Genomic DNA, 16846 nt, shown 5'->3' on the forward strand with positions numbered 1-16846 from the left:
CGCACCGAGGAGTTTGGCCACAGTTCCTTCAGCACTGTCGGCACCCTGTAAACTACATGTCCCATGATCCTCTGCTCAAACAGGCGGATGTGGCTGCGCGTGAGTGCTGAGTCGGAAACAGAGGAAAGAAAAAGCTTCTCAGAGTGATATAGTTGTTCGAGCGGATGAAATCAGTTTTGAATGTTTAAAAAACGTCGACCGGACAGCACAAGGTACGCTTACTTCACGCGATTTTATATTATTGTTGTTATTATTATTATTACTACTGCGAAGTGTCGTGACCGACGAGCTCGTCGCTGTGCACCCAGCTAGCGCGCTCTCCTCACATTCAGCACTGACTGTGACTGCTGTCAGGGGCAGCAGCCAGTCAGACTATTCAATAGTCTATTGTGGTCGTTTTATTTCAAATGTGGTCGCGCTGCTCCGACTTAACGGTAGGCTTTTCCCATATATCTCCACACCTTGCTAGTTAATAGTGTGTAAAGTCCTTATGGCCGTCACGACGACGTCAGTTAGGTCAGCCCCTGCCACCCTGGTTGCACAAGCGGGTATTTCCATCATTAGCAGCTAGCCGACTGTTAGCTGTTTAGCTCTGGGTCACACTGCCTGCCTCTGAGCTCTGCTCTCCCGTCACCTCTTGTGTGTGTAACCGACACATTTTTCTCTCATAGAAAGATTTACGCGTCCAAAATGTAACAGTAAGTGTGTCATTTCCCTTGTCTTTTGTGTGTGTCACACACACACACCAAAGACGGCGCGTGTTGGACACATCATGATCATGATAGAAGTGTGCGTGTGTCGGAACACGCTTAACCGCGTCTCGGTTTCCATTTATTTATCTGACGTTTCTTCCAAAATCACTGGCAATAAGATAGTAAAATTTTATTTATACAGTTCGGGTAGGGTTTTTTTTATTTATCAATTCAGATTAACTACCTTGTTTCCAGTCAAAATTTCACCACTTGCTTTTGTTTTTCCCAAAGAAAGCAAATACAAACAAAGCAAGAATTCAGTCTTGAGCTGTTCTTCTATCAGGACCATTAACATATTTTTTTTTTTTTTGTTACTCTCTATCCCTCCCCGCCCCCAGTTTTACCTCCAACTGAACTGCGGCCTGACCCTGTTGCTCAAACATCTTGCCCCCCTTCCTGCCCTCCCGTCCAATTTGTGGTGCAACTGACCAGCGGTTGGACTCCCGCTGTTGCCATGGCGATCCTGTTTGCAGTGGTGGCTCGTGGCACCACCATCCTGGCCAAGCACGCCTGGTGCGGCGGAAACTTCCTGGAGGTGACAGAGCAGATCTTGGCCAAGATCCCATCCGAGAACAACAAACTGACTTACTCCCATGGCAGGTGAGCTGCCCTCGGGATACCATCTGGAGCATGTTTCTCAGTTTTGTGGCTCGGAACACTGCAGCTTCTGACTTTAATGCCAGAAGTGCTGCATGAATTCACTTAAGTATAAATGTCATTAAACTGATACAGCATCAGTGTAAAACAAAATTAAAATATTTGACCTTTTTTTAGAAATGAAGTAGAAGGAACATTTTGTGTTTGGCTCATTTTACTTTACCACCACTAGTCAGTTGTAAATGGCACAAACATGATTTATCTATGTACTTTTCTGATTTTTTTTTTTATTTTTTATTTTTTTTAAAGTTGACAAAAGGGTCATAATACTTTTATTTCTTCTGTTTGTAGCTATCTCTTTCACTACATTTGTCACGACAGAATTATCTATCTGTGCATCACAGATGATGTGAGTATCAGCTGGCCACTTTACTGTTTTCTTTAAATACTCTTCCTGTTGCCATGTTAATGTTTGTAGACACAGAAATATGTATTTCACTTCAATTTCAGCTGCAAGTGATCTGTCTTAATTGTATTCTTCTCTTTTTCAAACTGTCGCTCACTTGCAGGACTTTGAGAGATCCAGGGCCTTCAGCTTCTTAAATGAGGTAAAGAAGCGCTTCCAAACAACGTATGGGTCACGGGCACAGACAGCGCTCCCGTATGCCATGAACAGCGAATTCTCCAGCACGCTAGCTGCTCAGATGGTGAGTAGATCAGATTTAAAATTCAGCTTGTAAGGCATACAGACATTGCTCTATGTAAATTCATAATATAAGTACAATGATTTGGGAAGCATTACAGGGTATTTACAATGTCAGGAGCAAGACTGTGTCTAATGGCTGCTACCATGGTGGGTGGTCACATGGACACCAATGACTGGTGCTGACTTTGGAGATTAAGGGGCTTATAGTGCTGCCTTATCCCCATGAAAAAGTAGGTGGGCACTAGGGCTCCTCGAAGTTGCGTGCAGGCCAGGCAGGTCTCATGATGTGAGCATGACGGTAGCGTATGCCTCAAGAAGTGTGGACCCATAGAACGACCTGCCTTTGCACTAATTTCTGTATGAAGGGCTTTCAGAAATTGCCCAGAAAGCTGCACTGTGGAAAACATTGAATTGTCAGTGTATTTATCAAGTGAGCAGAATTTTTCTGAGTCTAGTTACAAAGGACAAGGTGGTGGGATCATCTTAATTGTGTGGGAAACCTGGTTGTTGCAGTGTTTCAGAGCATTTAGAGTTGGATTTGGCCATGTACTTCACAGCATTTTGAGTGCTCTCTCATGATGCACTTCCTACCCTAACAGAAGCACCACTCAGATCTTCGGGGTTCCGACCGCGTTACTGAGACCCAAATGCAGGTGGATGACCTGAAGGGTATCATGGTTCGCAATATCGGTAAGAAGGCATTACCTTCCATCAAACATTTATTAAAATAAATTAAAACTAGTTATCTAAACCAGGCATTAGGGGTGTAAACATTTTCTGCACTGAAGTCTTCCTTGATTTTTCCAGAGGTTGCTTTGAGATCAAACAATAACTGCTGTGGTGACCGTGGTTTTGGTCCACGGCTCTCTTTCCGTTTTGTCTCCAATGGGCTTTCTATCCACAGACCTCGTGGCCCAGAGGGGAGAGAAACTGGAGCTGCTGATTGACAAGACTGAAAACCTGGTTGACTCTGTGAGTGACATAATGGTCTCATTGAATGCATCTTTCTCAAAAGGCCATGAGATTGTTTTGTGCAGATAAGGTTTAAATTTTTGTTTCTTTTCTTTCTAGTCTGTTACCTTCAAAACCACCAGCCGTAACCTTGCACGGGCCATATGCATGAAGAATCTGAAATTAACCATCATCATTGTGGTGGTGTCCATAGTGAGTACTTCCCTGCCTTGTTCTTGTCAGATACAGTGGTCACTCATATTACGATATTAACTTGTTCCAGAGCCACTGTCATATGGTGAAAATATGGTATTGTGACACCATTAATTCATTAAATACTGTCGATTTGTTATCAAACCCTAAATTTTATTTTTTAATCATGTAAGAAACTAACAGTTTCCGCTTCTAAAAATTTCTTTTGCAACCATAACATGAGGGGGGAAAAAAAACACAAAATATATACATAAAACAGAAACACACACACATTGGCTGAAGCCGCTTCTCCAGAGCGGGGTCACAGTGAGCCAGAGCCTAACCTGGCAACACAGGGCGCAAGGCTGGAGGGGGAGGGGACACACCCAGGACGGGACGCCAGTCCACCGCAAGGCACCCCAAGCAGGACTCGAACCCCCAGACACACTAGAGAGCAGGCACAGGCCAAACCTGCTGCGCCACCGCACCCCCTGCCAGCAGTAAACTATAATGCATATTTTTTTTTTACATTGGAAGGAGCTGCTGGCTGATATCGACTGTGGTGTGGTGAAGTGAGCGGAGAGGAGGTTATGCATAATAAACAAAAAATCAACCAACCATGACAGCAAATACCTACATTCTTTTTGTTACTTGAGCATCATTCCATCGACACCTCCTCTGCCACTTCCACAGGTTCTGAAGGACTATATCTAATTTACGTCATATGAATTTTTTTGTGTTGTGGCACTTGGTGAGAGCTTACTGTCCTTTTTTGAAGAGAAAACTGATTCTCATTGGTAGTGACTTTAAAGCAAGTGTAACTTAACATGTTGCTTTTGTGAATCCTTTAATATTGCTATCTGCGACCCTCTCTAGATCATCCTATACATCATCGTCTCTGCATCCTGTGGGGGTCTGAGCTGGCCTACTTGTGTGAAGAAATAAGAAGGGGACAAACGAGTTGCACCTTTCCCACCCATACACATCTTCCCCCACCGCTGTCCATCAGGAGGGTCCAGCCCTTTGTCTTACAGTCAGATGTGGCTTGAACTGGACCTTACTTAATCTTCTTTCTTCCATGCCACTTACCACCCTGCCTGTCTCCTGTGTAAACTACCCTGCCCCTGCGGTGGGTGGCCATTCTAAGATTACTAAACAGACCAGACAGGAGAACTTGGAAATGCATTGGTAACCATGCATATTCTGATGTGCTCAGCACTCTGTGTTACAGATTAGTATTATTCTTGGAATGATCAGTTTAAGTAAAAAATATACAGATTCAGATGTTTGCTCATTTTAATTTTGTAATGCAGTCTTGCTCCTGTAAATTCCCAAGCAGAGGGATGTATTTGGCGAAAGAACTGTATTGTGAGAATGAAACCAGCAGCTGGCACATGCAAATGGAGATCTGCATTGCTGCTTCGACTGAACATACTTCTGGAGGTTATTGGTCTTTAACTTGTGCGACAGCTGGCACCTGGCACCTTTCTTAAAAAGCTCCATCGTTCGCTTTAGGTTCCTTTTGATGACTTTGGAGCAGTATCCGGCATGTCATGTTGAGTTTGCACATTGTGAAGCATGATGGACTGACATAACAGCTGGGGTCCTGCAAGGGGCTTCCTCAGAGAGATTAAATATGTAACCCAAACTCATGCTGGTATTTACCTTAGTGGTGAACTGGTTTTTCCCAAGACACAGGTGTAAAAAGTAAACTGTTGTTTATGGACCCATGTCTTTAGCACAGTGTAGCCTGCAGCCGTGGCCTCTGTTTGTGCCCTTAAGAAAAGCAAGGCTTTTATAATGTTCCTTTCATTAAAGGTATGGCACTGTACAGACATTGATTCTTTTTTAATTACAGTGTTCACAAGAAAGAAAGGTATTTAAGGGGGGATTTTTACTGTATGTATAAATTGTGCATATATCATGCATATTGAAAACATGCATGTATATATGTTTGTGAATATTGTAAAGCACTACTTTAATGCAGAGAGGTTATTTTGCATCACCCTTTAGTTCTTGTTAGGAGAAGCATGGAGCACCAAATGGCCTAATCGTGGTAAATTTTCACACTGCTGTGTATTGCAGTTCTTAAGAGCCATTTTCGTAGACCATAGTACTGTCCAGTCAACACAGTTTGCCCTCATTTTATGCTGACCATGTGACTTTAAATTTTGGACCGTTGGCGTAATGAGTAGCAGTGGCGCAATGCTGAGTCTAAAAAAAAAAAATGGTCTGGATCAATGTCTGAATGTGTAAAGGTTTACTCCAGGTAGTAGATGAAGTCAGGAGCAGACTGTGTGTTATTGTCACAAGTTAATCTGGAGGCCGAATAGAAATTGTCACATGTTAAGTGAATCGGTAAATTCCCTGTCCGTGTGAATAATCACCATTAATGTTGCTTGTGGGAAGTCCAGTGATTTGCGCATAGGAGGACTTTCACCTGTTTTCTACCTTGACTGTAATTAATGAAAAAATAACTAGCAATCTTTTTTTTATGCCGCTCTTTGTACCATGTTTGCAGCTACCATAAATTGTTGCTTTTTTTGGTTTTGACAGGCGCTACATAACATGATGAAACACACTAGCATACTTAAAGGAAACGGGCAGTGTGAGATCAGATGTATGGAGGTTGTGAAAAATGAGGATACATGCAACCCGCAATTACAACTTCTGGTCGGTGTTATATGCTCTGTGTGATGTGGATACAAATCCTCAGACTGGTTTCCAAAATGCAGTTTCTCAGTGGGCTCAGGCTGAGTTCAGGTTATGTTGAGCCCTCCCATAGCCGTCCTTGTCAAAGCACCCCCAGACTCCGTCCCTGTAGATCCTTCTCTCATGGAGCGGGAAGGGCAAGGGAAACTCTGGGAAAGGGATAAAAGGATGCCTTTCTACTTTAAAACTGAGTTGCTCGGTTCATAATACTGCCAGGGCAGAACTCTCTCTACGTTTCAGGCCTTCAGGTCATGTTTAGTTCATTTGCATACCTTCCTGTGATGATGGGTTGTACTGACAGGTACTCTGCACTTGGGGCTCACGACACGGGATGGGATCATGACGGTGAGCTTTGGTTGCCACTGGGTGTGCCCATGGTAACAAGTCCTGTTGAATGTCAGATGTTTTTGTGGGTTGCTGTCAGGTGTTTTTGTGTATTTTGCACTTTTTAACTTGTGATCTTCCTGCCATCATGTCTCATGTTGTACATTTTAATTATTTTCTCCAAATTTGAAGGGAAAAAATAAATAAGATACTGTACACTTCTCTTGCATTGTATTGTTGCTGTTTTGTTTTTACCTGTGTGAGGAGCAGAACTTCAAGACTGGTTCAGTGGTGGTCGTAGGAGAAGGTAGCAAACATGGTTATATGTTTGAGTGGATTTCGGTTCATGTATTTTTAGAATTTGATCTACTTCTGCTTTTTGTGTTTTGCTTAATTCTAAAAATGTTCTAAAGGTGTTCTAAAAATATTATTACACGTGGTTAATTTTGCACAATAAAGAGAACTTACGAAAAATCAAGAATTTATTTCAGTTGGAAGGAAAGAGCAGTACAGCGCAGATGAGCAGAAGTTCAGAACATGACACTCTCTGCAGACAGAAGGAAACAAATAAACTGTCTTGAGACAGTCAAGACACAACAGGGAAGTAAAGCTGACAGTACCCTGGTGGAAAAAAGTCACTAATGACTAAAGCTTGGACCAACCAAGACCACAGCTGGTGTAGACATCAACAGCCGAATGTGGGTCTGTTTCTTCTGCTTTTTCTTCTGCTTCCTACTCTCTTTTACCCCTGTGTAGACTTTACTGTCTGTTCAAAGCAGAGCATATTTTAGTATCACTAGTGCCACTTAAGGTCTTACTAATGCTGCGTTGTTTCCAAGACTGATCTTAGTGAGTGAGGTAACTCAAATGGGACTCTAAACCACATGATTGTCACAGAACAGCATGCACTGTGTTCTTGTTCAACCCAGCGAAGGTCAGTCTGAGCCAAGCGTTGTCGTCGGTACGAGACCGCTGTTCAACACTGGGTTGTTTTCTTTCAGTCTGGGGGGGGAAACATTACGTGTGTGTGTGTGTGTTTTCATAGGAGTCAATGGATGACAAGTTAATGGCATCAAGTTTTTTGAATTAAGTTGCAAAAGTGTGGTGCATTAAGTTCTTAAGGATGTTGTATTAAACTGTTGTATTAAATATTTTTAACATTCACGACACGCTGATAAGAAAACAAATGTCCTACCTTGAATTCTGGGTCAGTTTTTCTGCAATTCCCTGGCCTCTCGTTTCCTTGGCCCGCTATTCTTCACAGCCCCTTGAAGACGAAGAAAAAAACAGCGTAGTGGAGATCACGCAGATGCGAGGGACATGGTAATCCATTCTCTGCAAACGTGTACGTTTTAAACGCGGTTTGCCAAGATCTGAAAGGTGTTGGGATATTACCGTAAGCCTCTAGGGTGGGCGTGCCCTCTGGGTCATGGGGGGTGTCAGGCTGTGGTGCGTCAGACTTCTTGTAGTAGTAATCCTGGTCTGAGGGCCCAAACCTCTGAAGAAGGTATTTATTTTAGACCTTGAGCACTTTCCAGTTTTACCGTGGTTTTATTTCAAGGATTCATCAACTGTGATGCTCATGCGTGCATATTTTTTGACTCTGTGGTGTGAAGTGGAGAAAAGCTATTCATCATCTTGCATTTCAAATTGACTGGATGTTAGCAGTTCCCATGTGGGGTTCGCCTCTTCAACTCAGATTCAGTTTCAATTGGCATCTGCTCTTATGTGGTTATTCAAATGAGCTGCTGAAAACCTCTAAGCATTCGTAAACTCGACGAATTCCGGACATCTTTGACAGAGCAGGTCCAACACCATATCTAAGGTATTCTTACATCCATCATCTCCGTTCTTCCATCTTCAAGGGGGTGTGAGCTCAGCAGGTTGGTGAACTTCTGGTGATGCCCCCATCGAAGATGGAAGCCGGTCTGTGGCTCTATGGCTTTGGTCTGAGGTGCGTGCCATAGTGAGAAGTGCTAGGCGACAGGTGGGTTGTGGGTTGCTGGGCACGGAGTCTCACCTTCTCAGGCCACATGAAGCTGATGAAGAGGATGGCAGGGAGGCCGATGGTGAAGACATACACGCCCCAGAGCCAGGGACGCCGCTCTGTGGCCAAGAGGAGCTGCATGAACAGCCCTGGCTGTGGGTACAAGTCAACGGTCACACGTAGTGGTTTTTTCTTGTCCGAGACCAAACTCAAGAACTCTGTGACGCGACACGTCACTTCAGGAGGAACAGGTACGTACTTTGGTAGCAGTTATTTTAAATAGTACATGGTATCTACGTGTGGTGTACTTCCTCGACTCGTTACAACCCCCACTTAGGACGACCATCTCCATCCCCTCAACCATATTTTATTATTTTTGAGTCCCTGCACAGCAGCACCAGCAGGTCACTCTACTGCAAGGCACCACATTTCTTATTGACTCACTGTATCTCTCAGCGACTGTTTTACTTACAGAAACACGGTTTTATTTAGAAAACATTTCCTTGTCCGATCCCAGAACAATCGCTAGCAAGCAAAACCTTGAGTGTTCTGGTGGTGCAGAAAAGTGAAAGAAAACGGATTTAAAAATGAAAGTGAAAGTAATCGTGCAGCATAAAAATATATCATTTTAATACTGTACATTTATATTACACGGCTAATGTGAAATTGGTGAAAAAAAGTTCTCATACAATCAGCAATCATGCATTTTAACTGTATATATCCATATGGTTCCTATAATACAGTAGAGGGGGATTTGCAAACCGAAGGACAAAGTGGCCTTATGGCACAGTCTTCGGAACAGAACCGCCTTAAGTGGAGGACCACCTGCATTCCTACCTGGACAAATAATTTTTACATATATCATTTTTTTATCTAAAGGATCCACGTTTGAATCGCACCTCCTGCTAATACCCTCAGTCAACCCTGAATTGACACAGTAAATATTAGCCAGCTATACAAATGGGTAAAAACATTGTAAGTAGATTAAGGTTTTTATTGTTTTATTTTTATTCTCTCCTTTTATTTTTTAACTTCTTTTCACTAATTGCTCTACTCTTTTTATTTTATTGCTCTTTTTATTTACGTTGTCTTTCATTTAATTCTGAACCCTTTGCAGACTTACACTACTCTGGAATTGCACTGTACAGGCCATGATGTCCACCTCCACTTATCTTTGCTCCTGTTTGTGAGTGCAATTTTATTTTTCCCGTTTTTTGGAATGCTGTACTATGTACACTGCATTTGTATGTTGCATTGTATTCTGGGAGTTGAAGAAATAGAATTTCATTATGTGTATACAAGTGAACTGAAGAGTTCAGCATTTTCCCTTTGAAGAAAAGTGACAGCTGTATAAATAACTCTAAATATAAACGTTAATCTTCAGTGAAGAAAAGCAAACAATAGCCAAAATGATCCTACATGGGGGGACAGAGGAAAGAGCTGTAGCCCTGCTGCCTAAAGGAGGTACAGCTGTGGTTAAAAGGAGTTGTAGCGTGTGCCGAGTGGCCCTTACAGTCTGTCTCTGCCCCCAGCTGTGGTCAGTCCAGCGCTGGGCCACTGTGGGGTCAGAACACAGCAGGATGTTGTCAAAGAGCACACCCCCTGTCAAGGACCACAGCTCGAACCCCACAGCCCCCACCGTGCTCATCTGGAAGGGCTCGAGGTCCTCAAAGTACTCTGGGTTGGGGATCATTCGGGGCTGCCACTCTCCCTCGATGGGGATTCAACAGAACACAAGGCAAAATAATAAATGGCAGAGAAAAGAACAGGAAGAGCATACAGTCCCTCCAGAGACACCCCTTCTTATCCCGTGATGCTTTAACACTGACCGAGCACCATCCATCTGAATGGTTACCTGGTAACGGGGGTTGTCAATCATTGGGGGCCTCCACTTCCCCTTATAGGCTGGGTTATGGATCATGGGTGGCAGCCAAGGGCCGCATCCGATCGCTTGAGAGCAAGCTGGATTGGGAACCCTGGGGGGCTCCCACTCGCCATCCATCTCCTCATTCCTGGAGAAAAGACCAAAAGGCCTCTGGTCTACTCATATTGACTGCTCACTCAAATAAATAAGCAAACTCAGGCCAGTTCCCATAACCAGCACCCTTTTTTCACCAGAGCGATTAAGGAACTAGACCTGTAAACAAAAGGTTCTGTTCTTAAAAAAAACTGTCTACCTTTGAAAAACATCAGGACTTGGAATAAATTTTGTCTGTAAATAATCAGCTATCAAAACAGGTGAAGCTGTAACATGTAAGGGAAAGAAAGTAAATGTAATATGGTGACTAGTGACAGCAGCCTGGCACACCAGTCGTCTGGCCGCTCTGCTTCTGGGTCCAAGATGAAAGGCTCAGCATCTTCCAGCCAGCCTGGTGGCTTCTGGGCGGTGTGGTCAGGGATGCGCTCAGGAGCTTTCTCATCCCTGGGAAAACAGCACACATGTCTGAACAGAAAGACAAGAAGGCAATGATCCTGTCACACCATGAGCCTCTACAGTATGACGCACAGAATGAGTGCTAGAGAACATCTCTACTGGCTTTGTAGGCTTCATCAGAACAGCTCTGGTGCAATGTGTGATGTGTATGTTGACCGTACCAATCTGAGGGTTTAGCAGCTGTGGGGTCAGGGATACGGCGTCTGTCATCCCAGTCTGTAGGCTTTGTGTCATCAGGGTCAGGGATCTCTCGAGGTGGATTCACAGGAGGGTCTACATCCTCCAGAAGGCTTCCCTTACTTATCAGAGACTGGTCAATGAGGATCTCATAGATGTTGTCAGGGTAGAGTCCTACAAGCAGGCATCGAGCATGTCAGAGCTTCATGGGATAGGCTGAAGAGCAATGAGGGTGAACCTATTGAATCCTCTAGAGACATGAGCTCCAACCCTTGGTTCAATCTTCCATTGAGTCCATCTCATGGACTTTAAACCAAACCAGATGAGAAAAATATCTGTTATGGTAATGACAATCCTTTGCATTTTTGTACACAATAGTATGAACCATGATGACCATGATGGAAAAGTTTTACTAGCATCATCTTACATTTAGACCCTTCTTAGACCATCTTAGACCCTTTAACGTCTTTCTAAATTGTTAATCGTTTTTACTTCCTTAAAATTTCCAACAAGGTCCTGTTACAACAATGAGAACCCATGATTTTGCAGGGATTACAGAGAAAATATTTTTAAGGTTTGAAAGGCAAAACATCAGCTCATCTTGTCTTCATCTTTACTCTTCACTTCTTGCTGAGGCATCGTGGAAGAATGAAACTCTTTTTAAATCTCATCTGTAACTATGAGAGGACATTCACAAATGTAACGACTAAGAAACGTGCCCAAATACCAAAGTTTCACTTAAAATAGTTTTTATAATAGTCGACAGATTTTTAACAGTATTTGTGCTTTTTTTTTCACATTCTTATATTTTAACTTTTTTGCAGCAACCCAAAATTCTCAAAAATTATATGCATTTGATTATACATCATTGAAAAAGGGATGCATTACAATAATAGTATTTTTAGTGAAAAATGTGATTATATGTTTTAAATTTAAATATTATTTTATATTTAAATATTTTTAAATTTATGTATTTTAAAAGTTTCTAAAATATGAAGGCTCATAATATAAATACTTTGTTCTAAATATTGTCAAAGACGGGTAGCTTACAGTTTAAGACTAAGTCATTAAATTTACCGTAGACATCAGTTATGACTGGCCCATGAGACTGACCCCATGAAGCGTTGGCACTTCTCGGAATCACGCACACTTCCTGTTCTCATGCTGTCCTCTCTCGAGATGTACGTTTCTTTGTGGACTCACTGAGCGTGTACAGATGAGCCTGGCGGTCACTGAAGTATTTGCTGAGGTCCTGATCTGACTGTCTGGCATGTTTCTCCTGGTACTGTCCGCTTAGTGGGTTCCTGCGCCGAAAGATGAAGTGCACCTTCATGCTGCTGCCGCACTTGTCCGGACCAAACATGATGGCGTACGGGGTGGAGCTGTTGAACTGACTCTAAGGTAGGACAAGACAGGAATCGTGATCAAGGATGTGTCAAGGATGGATCCACTTTTACACGCTGTGCATTGCAATGACCAGGTGAACTCGAGGTCATCGTATTTCCATATCTCACGGGATAGAATTAAAAACGACTATAAATTAAAACATTTGTTTCCACAAACCCCTATGCAGTTGCAGCTGATGAAGACATGTGTGGTACAACTCATCTTGCTATTGACCACCTACGCTCACAAACACCAGACATGATCTGTAAACACCGTGGAAGAGAGTTGAACTAAGGCGGCCGAACACTCATGTTCTCTTTGGATGTGCTTTACTTTCATCTATTGCCTCTGTCGCGCTCACCACACTTTGAGGAGAAGTTTTACAAAACAGGTAAGAGAAGAAAATGCCATTAAAAATGAAGAACCCTCAAAAATGCTCCTATTTAAGAAACTGTAACAAGACTGTTCGCAGCACAAGAACTCAGCGTATTGATATAACCTCAGAAAGCTAGAAGGAGTAAGTAAAGAGGATCCGAGGAAAAAAAAAATCAGCTCAGAGCTTTCAACCTGGAGTGGTTCTGTGGAAACATCTGAACGAATTGGTGTCCTGGCCTCCTTTTCTTTTCCAGTCGTAACACTTTCTTTCTTCTACAACATATCTAGCCAAATGAACCATGTGGGCATTAAGAAAAAAAATTGGGCCTAAATGAGTGGTATGAAAGGTTAGCTTGCAAAGCAAGGCGAGCTGCATGTAATTATCATTTTATTTATTTTTACAGAAAATTTGATAAAACTTAATAAATCAAAGTGTCTCTGTTTGCTTTACCTTTTCAGTAAAATACTGTCTATTCCATGTGTTCTTACAAGATGAGTGAAAGATAGGAACTGTTCACCTAGAGTTCTTTTTTCTCTCCAGCATATTAGAAATTGGAGCAGATTTAATGCACTAAAATTGTACCGGTTGGTACTTGTTTCAGCCATACTGTAGATCATATAATATATTTTACTGTATAACACATACACACACACACTTGCTGAAGCTGCCTGTCCCAAGCGGGGTTGCGGCAAGCTGGAACCTAACCCGGCAACACAGGGCATAAGGTTGGAGGGGGAGGGGACACACCCAGGATGGGATGCCAGTCCGTCACAGAGCACCTCACGCGGGACTCAAACCCCAGACCCACCGGAGAGCAGGACCCGGCCAAACCCGCTACGGCACCACGTTTCCATTATATTATATTATATTATATTATATTATAGTGGGTTGGACCGGGTCCCGCTCTCCTGTGGGTCTGGGGTTCGAGTCCCGCTTGGGGTTTCTTGTATGTATTATATTATAGTGCCTATACAGTATTTTATCCTATCTCTTTAGAAATATGTTATCATTATTATTATTTAAACGCAGTCACGGAGAAGACTAGTATCAGGATATGAAATTTTTATAAAAGAGTAATGCATCAGAGGAAAACTGGGACCGGGTTCAAATCACTGTGAATTTTAACCATGTACACAGTAATTGATCAGAGATGAGAGAAGAATCCATTGATCCTCAGCATTTAGGTGATGTTTTCTGGAGGCCATTTAAATGCACGACGTCCAACACGTGGGAGACTGAAACGACCTGCCGGTGCGTTCTCTAACACATCCTCGTACCGTAGTCCTGCTGACCGTACACTCACTTTCCATGTTACGAATGGTCTTGTGAAAACTTCAAAAATACGGTATTTTTCAGTTTCTTTACTGTTCATTGGCTTTTCTTGACTATTTTCTGCAGTGTTTTTTTCTAGCGTGGTGAACGCAACTCATGTTTACCTGCAGAGCCAACGGATGGCGAAGGACTTACCAGGCGAAGCTGGGGAGTGTGGGAGAGGAGTTTGATGTAGGCCCCCTCGCAGTCAGTCCCGCTCTGAAAGAACACTTCATACCTGTGCAGCAGCACAGTGCAGTCAGTGAGTGTTCAAACCACCCTCTGACCATAATAGCAAGTGCCAACAGCAGGGAGCCCCATGCCTGCTACCTTTCCTTACAGCGGGGGGGCGTACTCACTGCAGGATCAGCGGTTTGTCTCTGAAGTGGAAGATGGTGCCCAGCGGGGCTGCGATGGCATGGTGTCGACCCGGGGACTTCATGACCAGCCCCTTGTTTCCAGATGAAGCCTGGTTGCTGGGCTCTTCCAGAACCCACTGCCCTGTTCGAGCACACGGTCAAACACAAAGCGCTCATCGCATATAGAACGTTTCATCTCTTCTAACAGGATGCTGCAGAGAATGCCGTGGCACGAGTTGTGTTTGACTTGCCAGAATGTTTCCATGTATACCCCCTCCTTGTCTCCCTCCATTGCCTCCTCATAGCACGTTCAACACTCTGGTTACGGTCTACAAGACCGTCAAGGGATCTGATCACTCATTACACACCAGCAAGAGCACAGTGCTCCTCCGCCTTTGCCTGCATGGTGGTCTCACACACAAGAAGTCTAGAATCAAAAGCCTGAAGGTTTTCAATTCTGGCTCCAGTGTGGTGGAGTCATCTCCCTCTGTCCCTCAGAACTGCTGAATCCCTTTCAACATTCAAGAAGGGTCTCAAAACACATCTCTTCTCTAATGATCTCCTATCTGCTCTATAAACTTTCCCATTATCAACTCCATATGCAGCTATTTGTGTAATGTGCGCAGGCAAAAACAGTGGTATAGGACCAAATGAGTGTACTTCCGCAACCACATGTCTGTAGGTATCTTTCCATCTGTTGGTGAAATACACTTGAACTGCACGTCGCTTTGGAGAAGCGCATCTGCTGAACGAATACATGTAAATGTAACGCTGCAGTAATGAGAGAATGTTGCCCGAATGCGAAACCAATATTAATTTTGTTGAGAATTACAGTAACAATGGACAAACAGAGAGCAAATGGCGACTGGGAGTCTTGCTTGATGGAAAGAACCCCTCACCGTCATATTTAAGGGTCTTCCCGTCTTCTTCTTTCAGTGCCTTCGAAACGACCCATTTCCTACGACCAGGGCAGTAATGAGAAGAGAGGATGTAACTTACTGTAACCTGTCTGAATGCTTTATAAAGAACCATAAACATTTAATAGTTTCAATGACTGTTTCCACATATTCTGAGATTTAATTTTATCAGTGTTTACTTTGTTTTATGATAAGAAAGCAAAGGTTTTGCTTCTGCTGTCAAAAGGTCATTTCTTTTTTAAATTTCATCTTATGATCCGTGCTGCATACAGGCAGTCCCCGAGTTACGAACATCTGACTTATGTACAACCCGTAGTTACGAACCACTCCCCGTAAAGCCTATTATATTAAAAATTTGAGTTACATACAATGGTTCATAATAACGAACGGGCACTACTTTGTGACGTGCATCAAAACATTGCGTGTACCTTGATGAACGTGCGTGTCCTGGGCGCGTGAGCCCGAGATAGGACAAAGAATTTGTTCTTCTCAATCGGACCACGTTGCTGTTAACAGTGTCTTGTGTGTTACTGTATTTGCCTTTAATTTTTTTGTTTTTACCCTTGTAACCACGGCACCAAAGCGTAAATGCGATGCAAGTGATGGTGATGCATCAAAGAAAAGGAAAACGATCACCACTGAAACTAAAGTGGAAATAACAAAGCGATCGGAAAAAGGTGAAACGCCAACGAACATTGGAAAAGCGTTAGGCTACAGTCGGTCAAAGATCGGGACAATTTTAAAGGACAAAGCAAAAATCATTGAGCACGCAAGAGGCTCCGTCCCGATGAAATCTACAATTATTCAACTTACGTACAAATTCGACTTAAAGACAGACTTAAGAGCGGAACTCGTTCGTAATCCGGGGGTTGCCTGTATTTACATTACAGGTAATGATATTTATGCAATATTATAATACTTCTCTAGCGGGCCTGAATCAAAAGACTCTGCAAAATAAGCTTCTTCTGGCACTGGAGGAGGTTTGTAGACACCCTGGCACAGAAAGAGGTGAAGAGCGCTGATGAGAAGGAAACTGCATTAAAGTCATGTTGTAAATGTAATGAATGATAAGATTGTTGTGTTAAAGTACAACTGACCTGCACACCATGTGCTGCCATGATTAAGTAGATATATGCGCACAAAGGACATGACTGCGCCCGCATGATAGTCCAAAAGCGAAAGCTGACAGTCACATACACACACACACACACACACACACACACACACACACAGAGTAATGAATATACTAATTTTTCTGCCTTTTCACAAAATATCCTAAAACAAGTTTAAAATGCACACATTACTCCAGCATTATTAATTTAGCACTAAGAAAAATACTCTCAACCGTTGGATCAAAAAGTAAACGATACGACAGGCTTCATGTTGAAAACCAGAAGTAACCAACTCTTTGCAGCCTTTCAGAAACAGAAGAGCTGAACAAACACACGCACCATACCTGGACCGTGCTGTTTCGCAAGGGGAATACCTCCCGAAAGCCTTGGCACATTACTACTGGACTTTGATATTTGGGCGGGTGTTCAAGTGAAAAATGCTGTCTCACGAATTCCTCTTCTTTGGATGAATGATTACTGTACTGCCAGATTTTGTATGCAAATAAGGACATGTTTATGGCTTAAATATTTTTAAACATTTAAAAGTTACATT

The 16846-nt window shown here is 42.9% G+C and overlaps 2 protein-coding genes across 2 annotated transcripts; one reads left to right on the top strand and one right to left on the bottom strand.

Moving 5' to 3' along the window:
• The first annotated feature begins 112 nt into the window (after positions 1 to 112).
• Positions 113 to 6399, top strand: sybl1 (synaptobrevin-like 1). Its single transcript, XM_018737023.2, has 8 exons — positions 113 to 212; positions 1091 to 1352; positions 1701 to 1758; positions 1919 to 2056; positions 2655 to 2745; positions 2960 to 3027; positions 3127 to 3219; positions 4075 to 6399. Exons 2-8 carry the CDS (start codon positions 1207 to 1209, stop codon positions 4141 to 4143), a joined length of 663 nt encoding a protein of 220 aa, XP_018592539.1. The 5' UTR covers positions 113 to 212; positions 1091 to 1206; the 3' UTR covers positions 4144 to 6399.
• A 333-nt stretch (positions 6400 to 6732) lies between these two features.
• On the bottom strand, positions 6733 to 16666 carry LOC108925341 (calnexin-like). Its single transcript, XM_018737182.2, has 15 exons — positions 16638 to 16666; positions 16279 to 16363; positions 16101 to 16174; positions 15164 to 15222; positions 14265 to 14406; positions 14062 to 14143; positions 12036 to 12228; positions 10817 to 11006; positions 10530 to 10643; positions 10077 to 10233; positions 9735 to 9932; positions 8255 to 8374; positions 7630 to 7732; positions 7430 to 7501; positions 6733 to 7236 (listed from the first exon to the last, which is right to left on the bottom strand). The coding sequence occupies exons 2-14, from the start codon at positions 16342 to 16344 to the stop codon at positions 7443 to 7445; spliced, it is 1557 nt and encodes a 518-aa protein (XP_018592698.2). The 5' UTR covers positions 16345 to 16363; positions 16638 to 16666; the 3' UTR covers positions 6733 to 7236; positions 7430 to 7442.
• Between the last annotated feature and the right edge of the window lie 180 nt (positions 16667 to 16846).

This window comes from Scleropages formosus, chromosome 13 (genome assembly GCF_900964775.1).
Source record: "Scleropages formosus chromosome 13, fSclFor1.1, whole genome shotgun sequence".
Classification (NCBI taxonomy): domain Eukaryota; kingdom Metazoa; phylum Chordata; class Actinopteri; order Osteoglossiformes; family Osteoglossidae; genus Scleropages; species Scleropages formosus.

What these genes read in the sequence shown, in the direction of transcription:
- sybl1 (XM_018737023.2), top strand. Translation starts at nt 1,207, where the DNA reads ATGGCGATCCTGTTTGCAGTGGTGGCTCGTGGCACCACCATCCTGGCC. An exon ending in GCACGCTAGCTGCTCAGATG is followed by an intron (nt 2,057 to 2,654) that starts GTGAGTAGATCA and finishes CTACCCTAACAG; the next exon opens with AAGCACCACTCAGATCTTCG. An exon ending in TATCATGGTTCGCAATATCG is followed by an intron (nt 2,746 to 2,959) that starts GTAAGAAGGCAT and finishes TTCTATCCACAG; the next exon opens with ACCTCGTGGCCCAGAGGGGA.
- LOC108925341 (XM_018737182.2), bottom strand. Translation starts at nt 16,344, where the DNA reads ATGCGGGCGCAGTCATGTCCTTTGTGCGCATATATCTACTTAATCATG. An exon ending in TGGCAGCACATGGTGTGCAG is followed by an intron (nt 16,175 to 16,278) that starts GTCAGTTGTACT and finishes TTTCTGTGCCAG; the next exon opens with GGTGTCTACAAACCTCCTCC. An exon ending in GAAGACCCTTAAATATGACG is followed by an intron (nt 14,407 to 15,163) that starts GTGAGGGGTTCT and finishes GTGCTCGAACAG; the next exon opens with GGCAGTGGGTTCTGGAAGAG.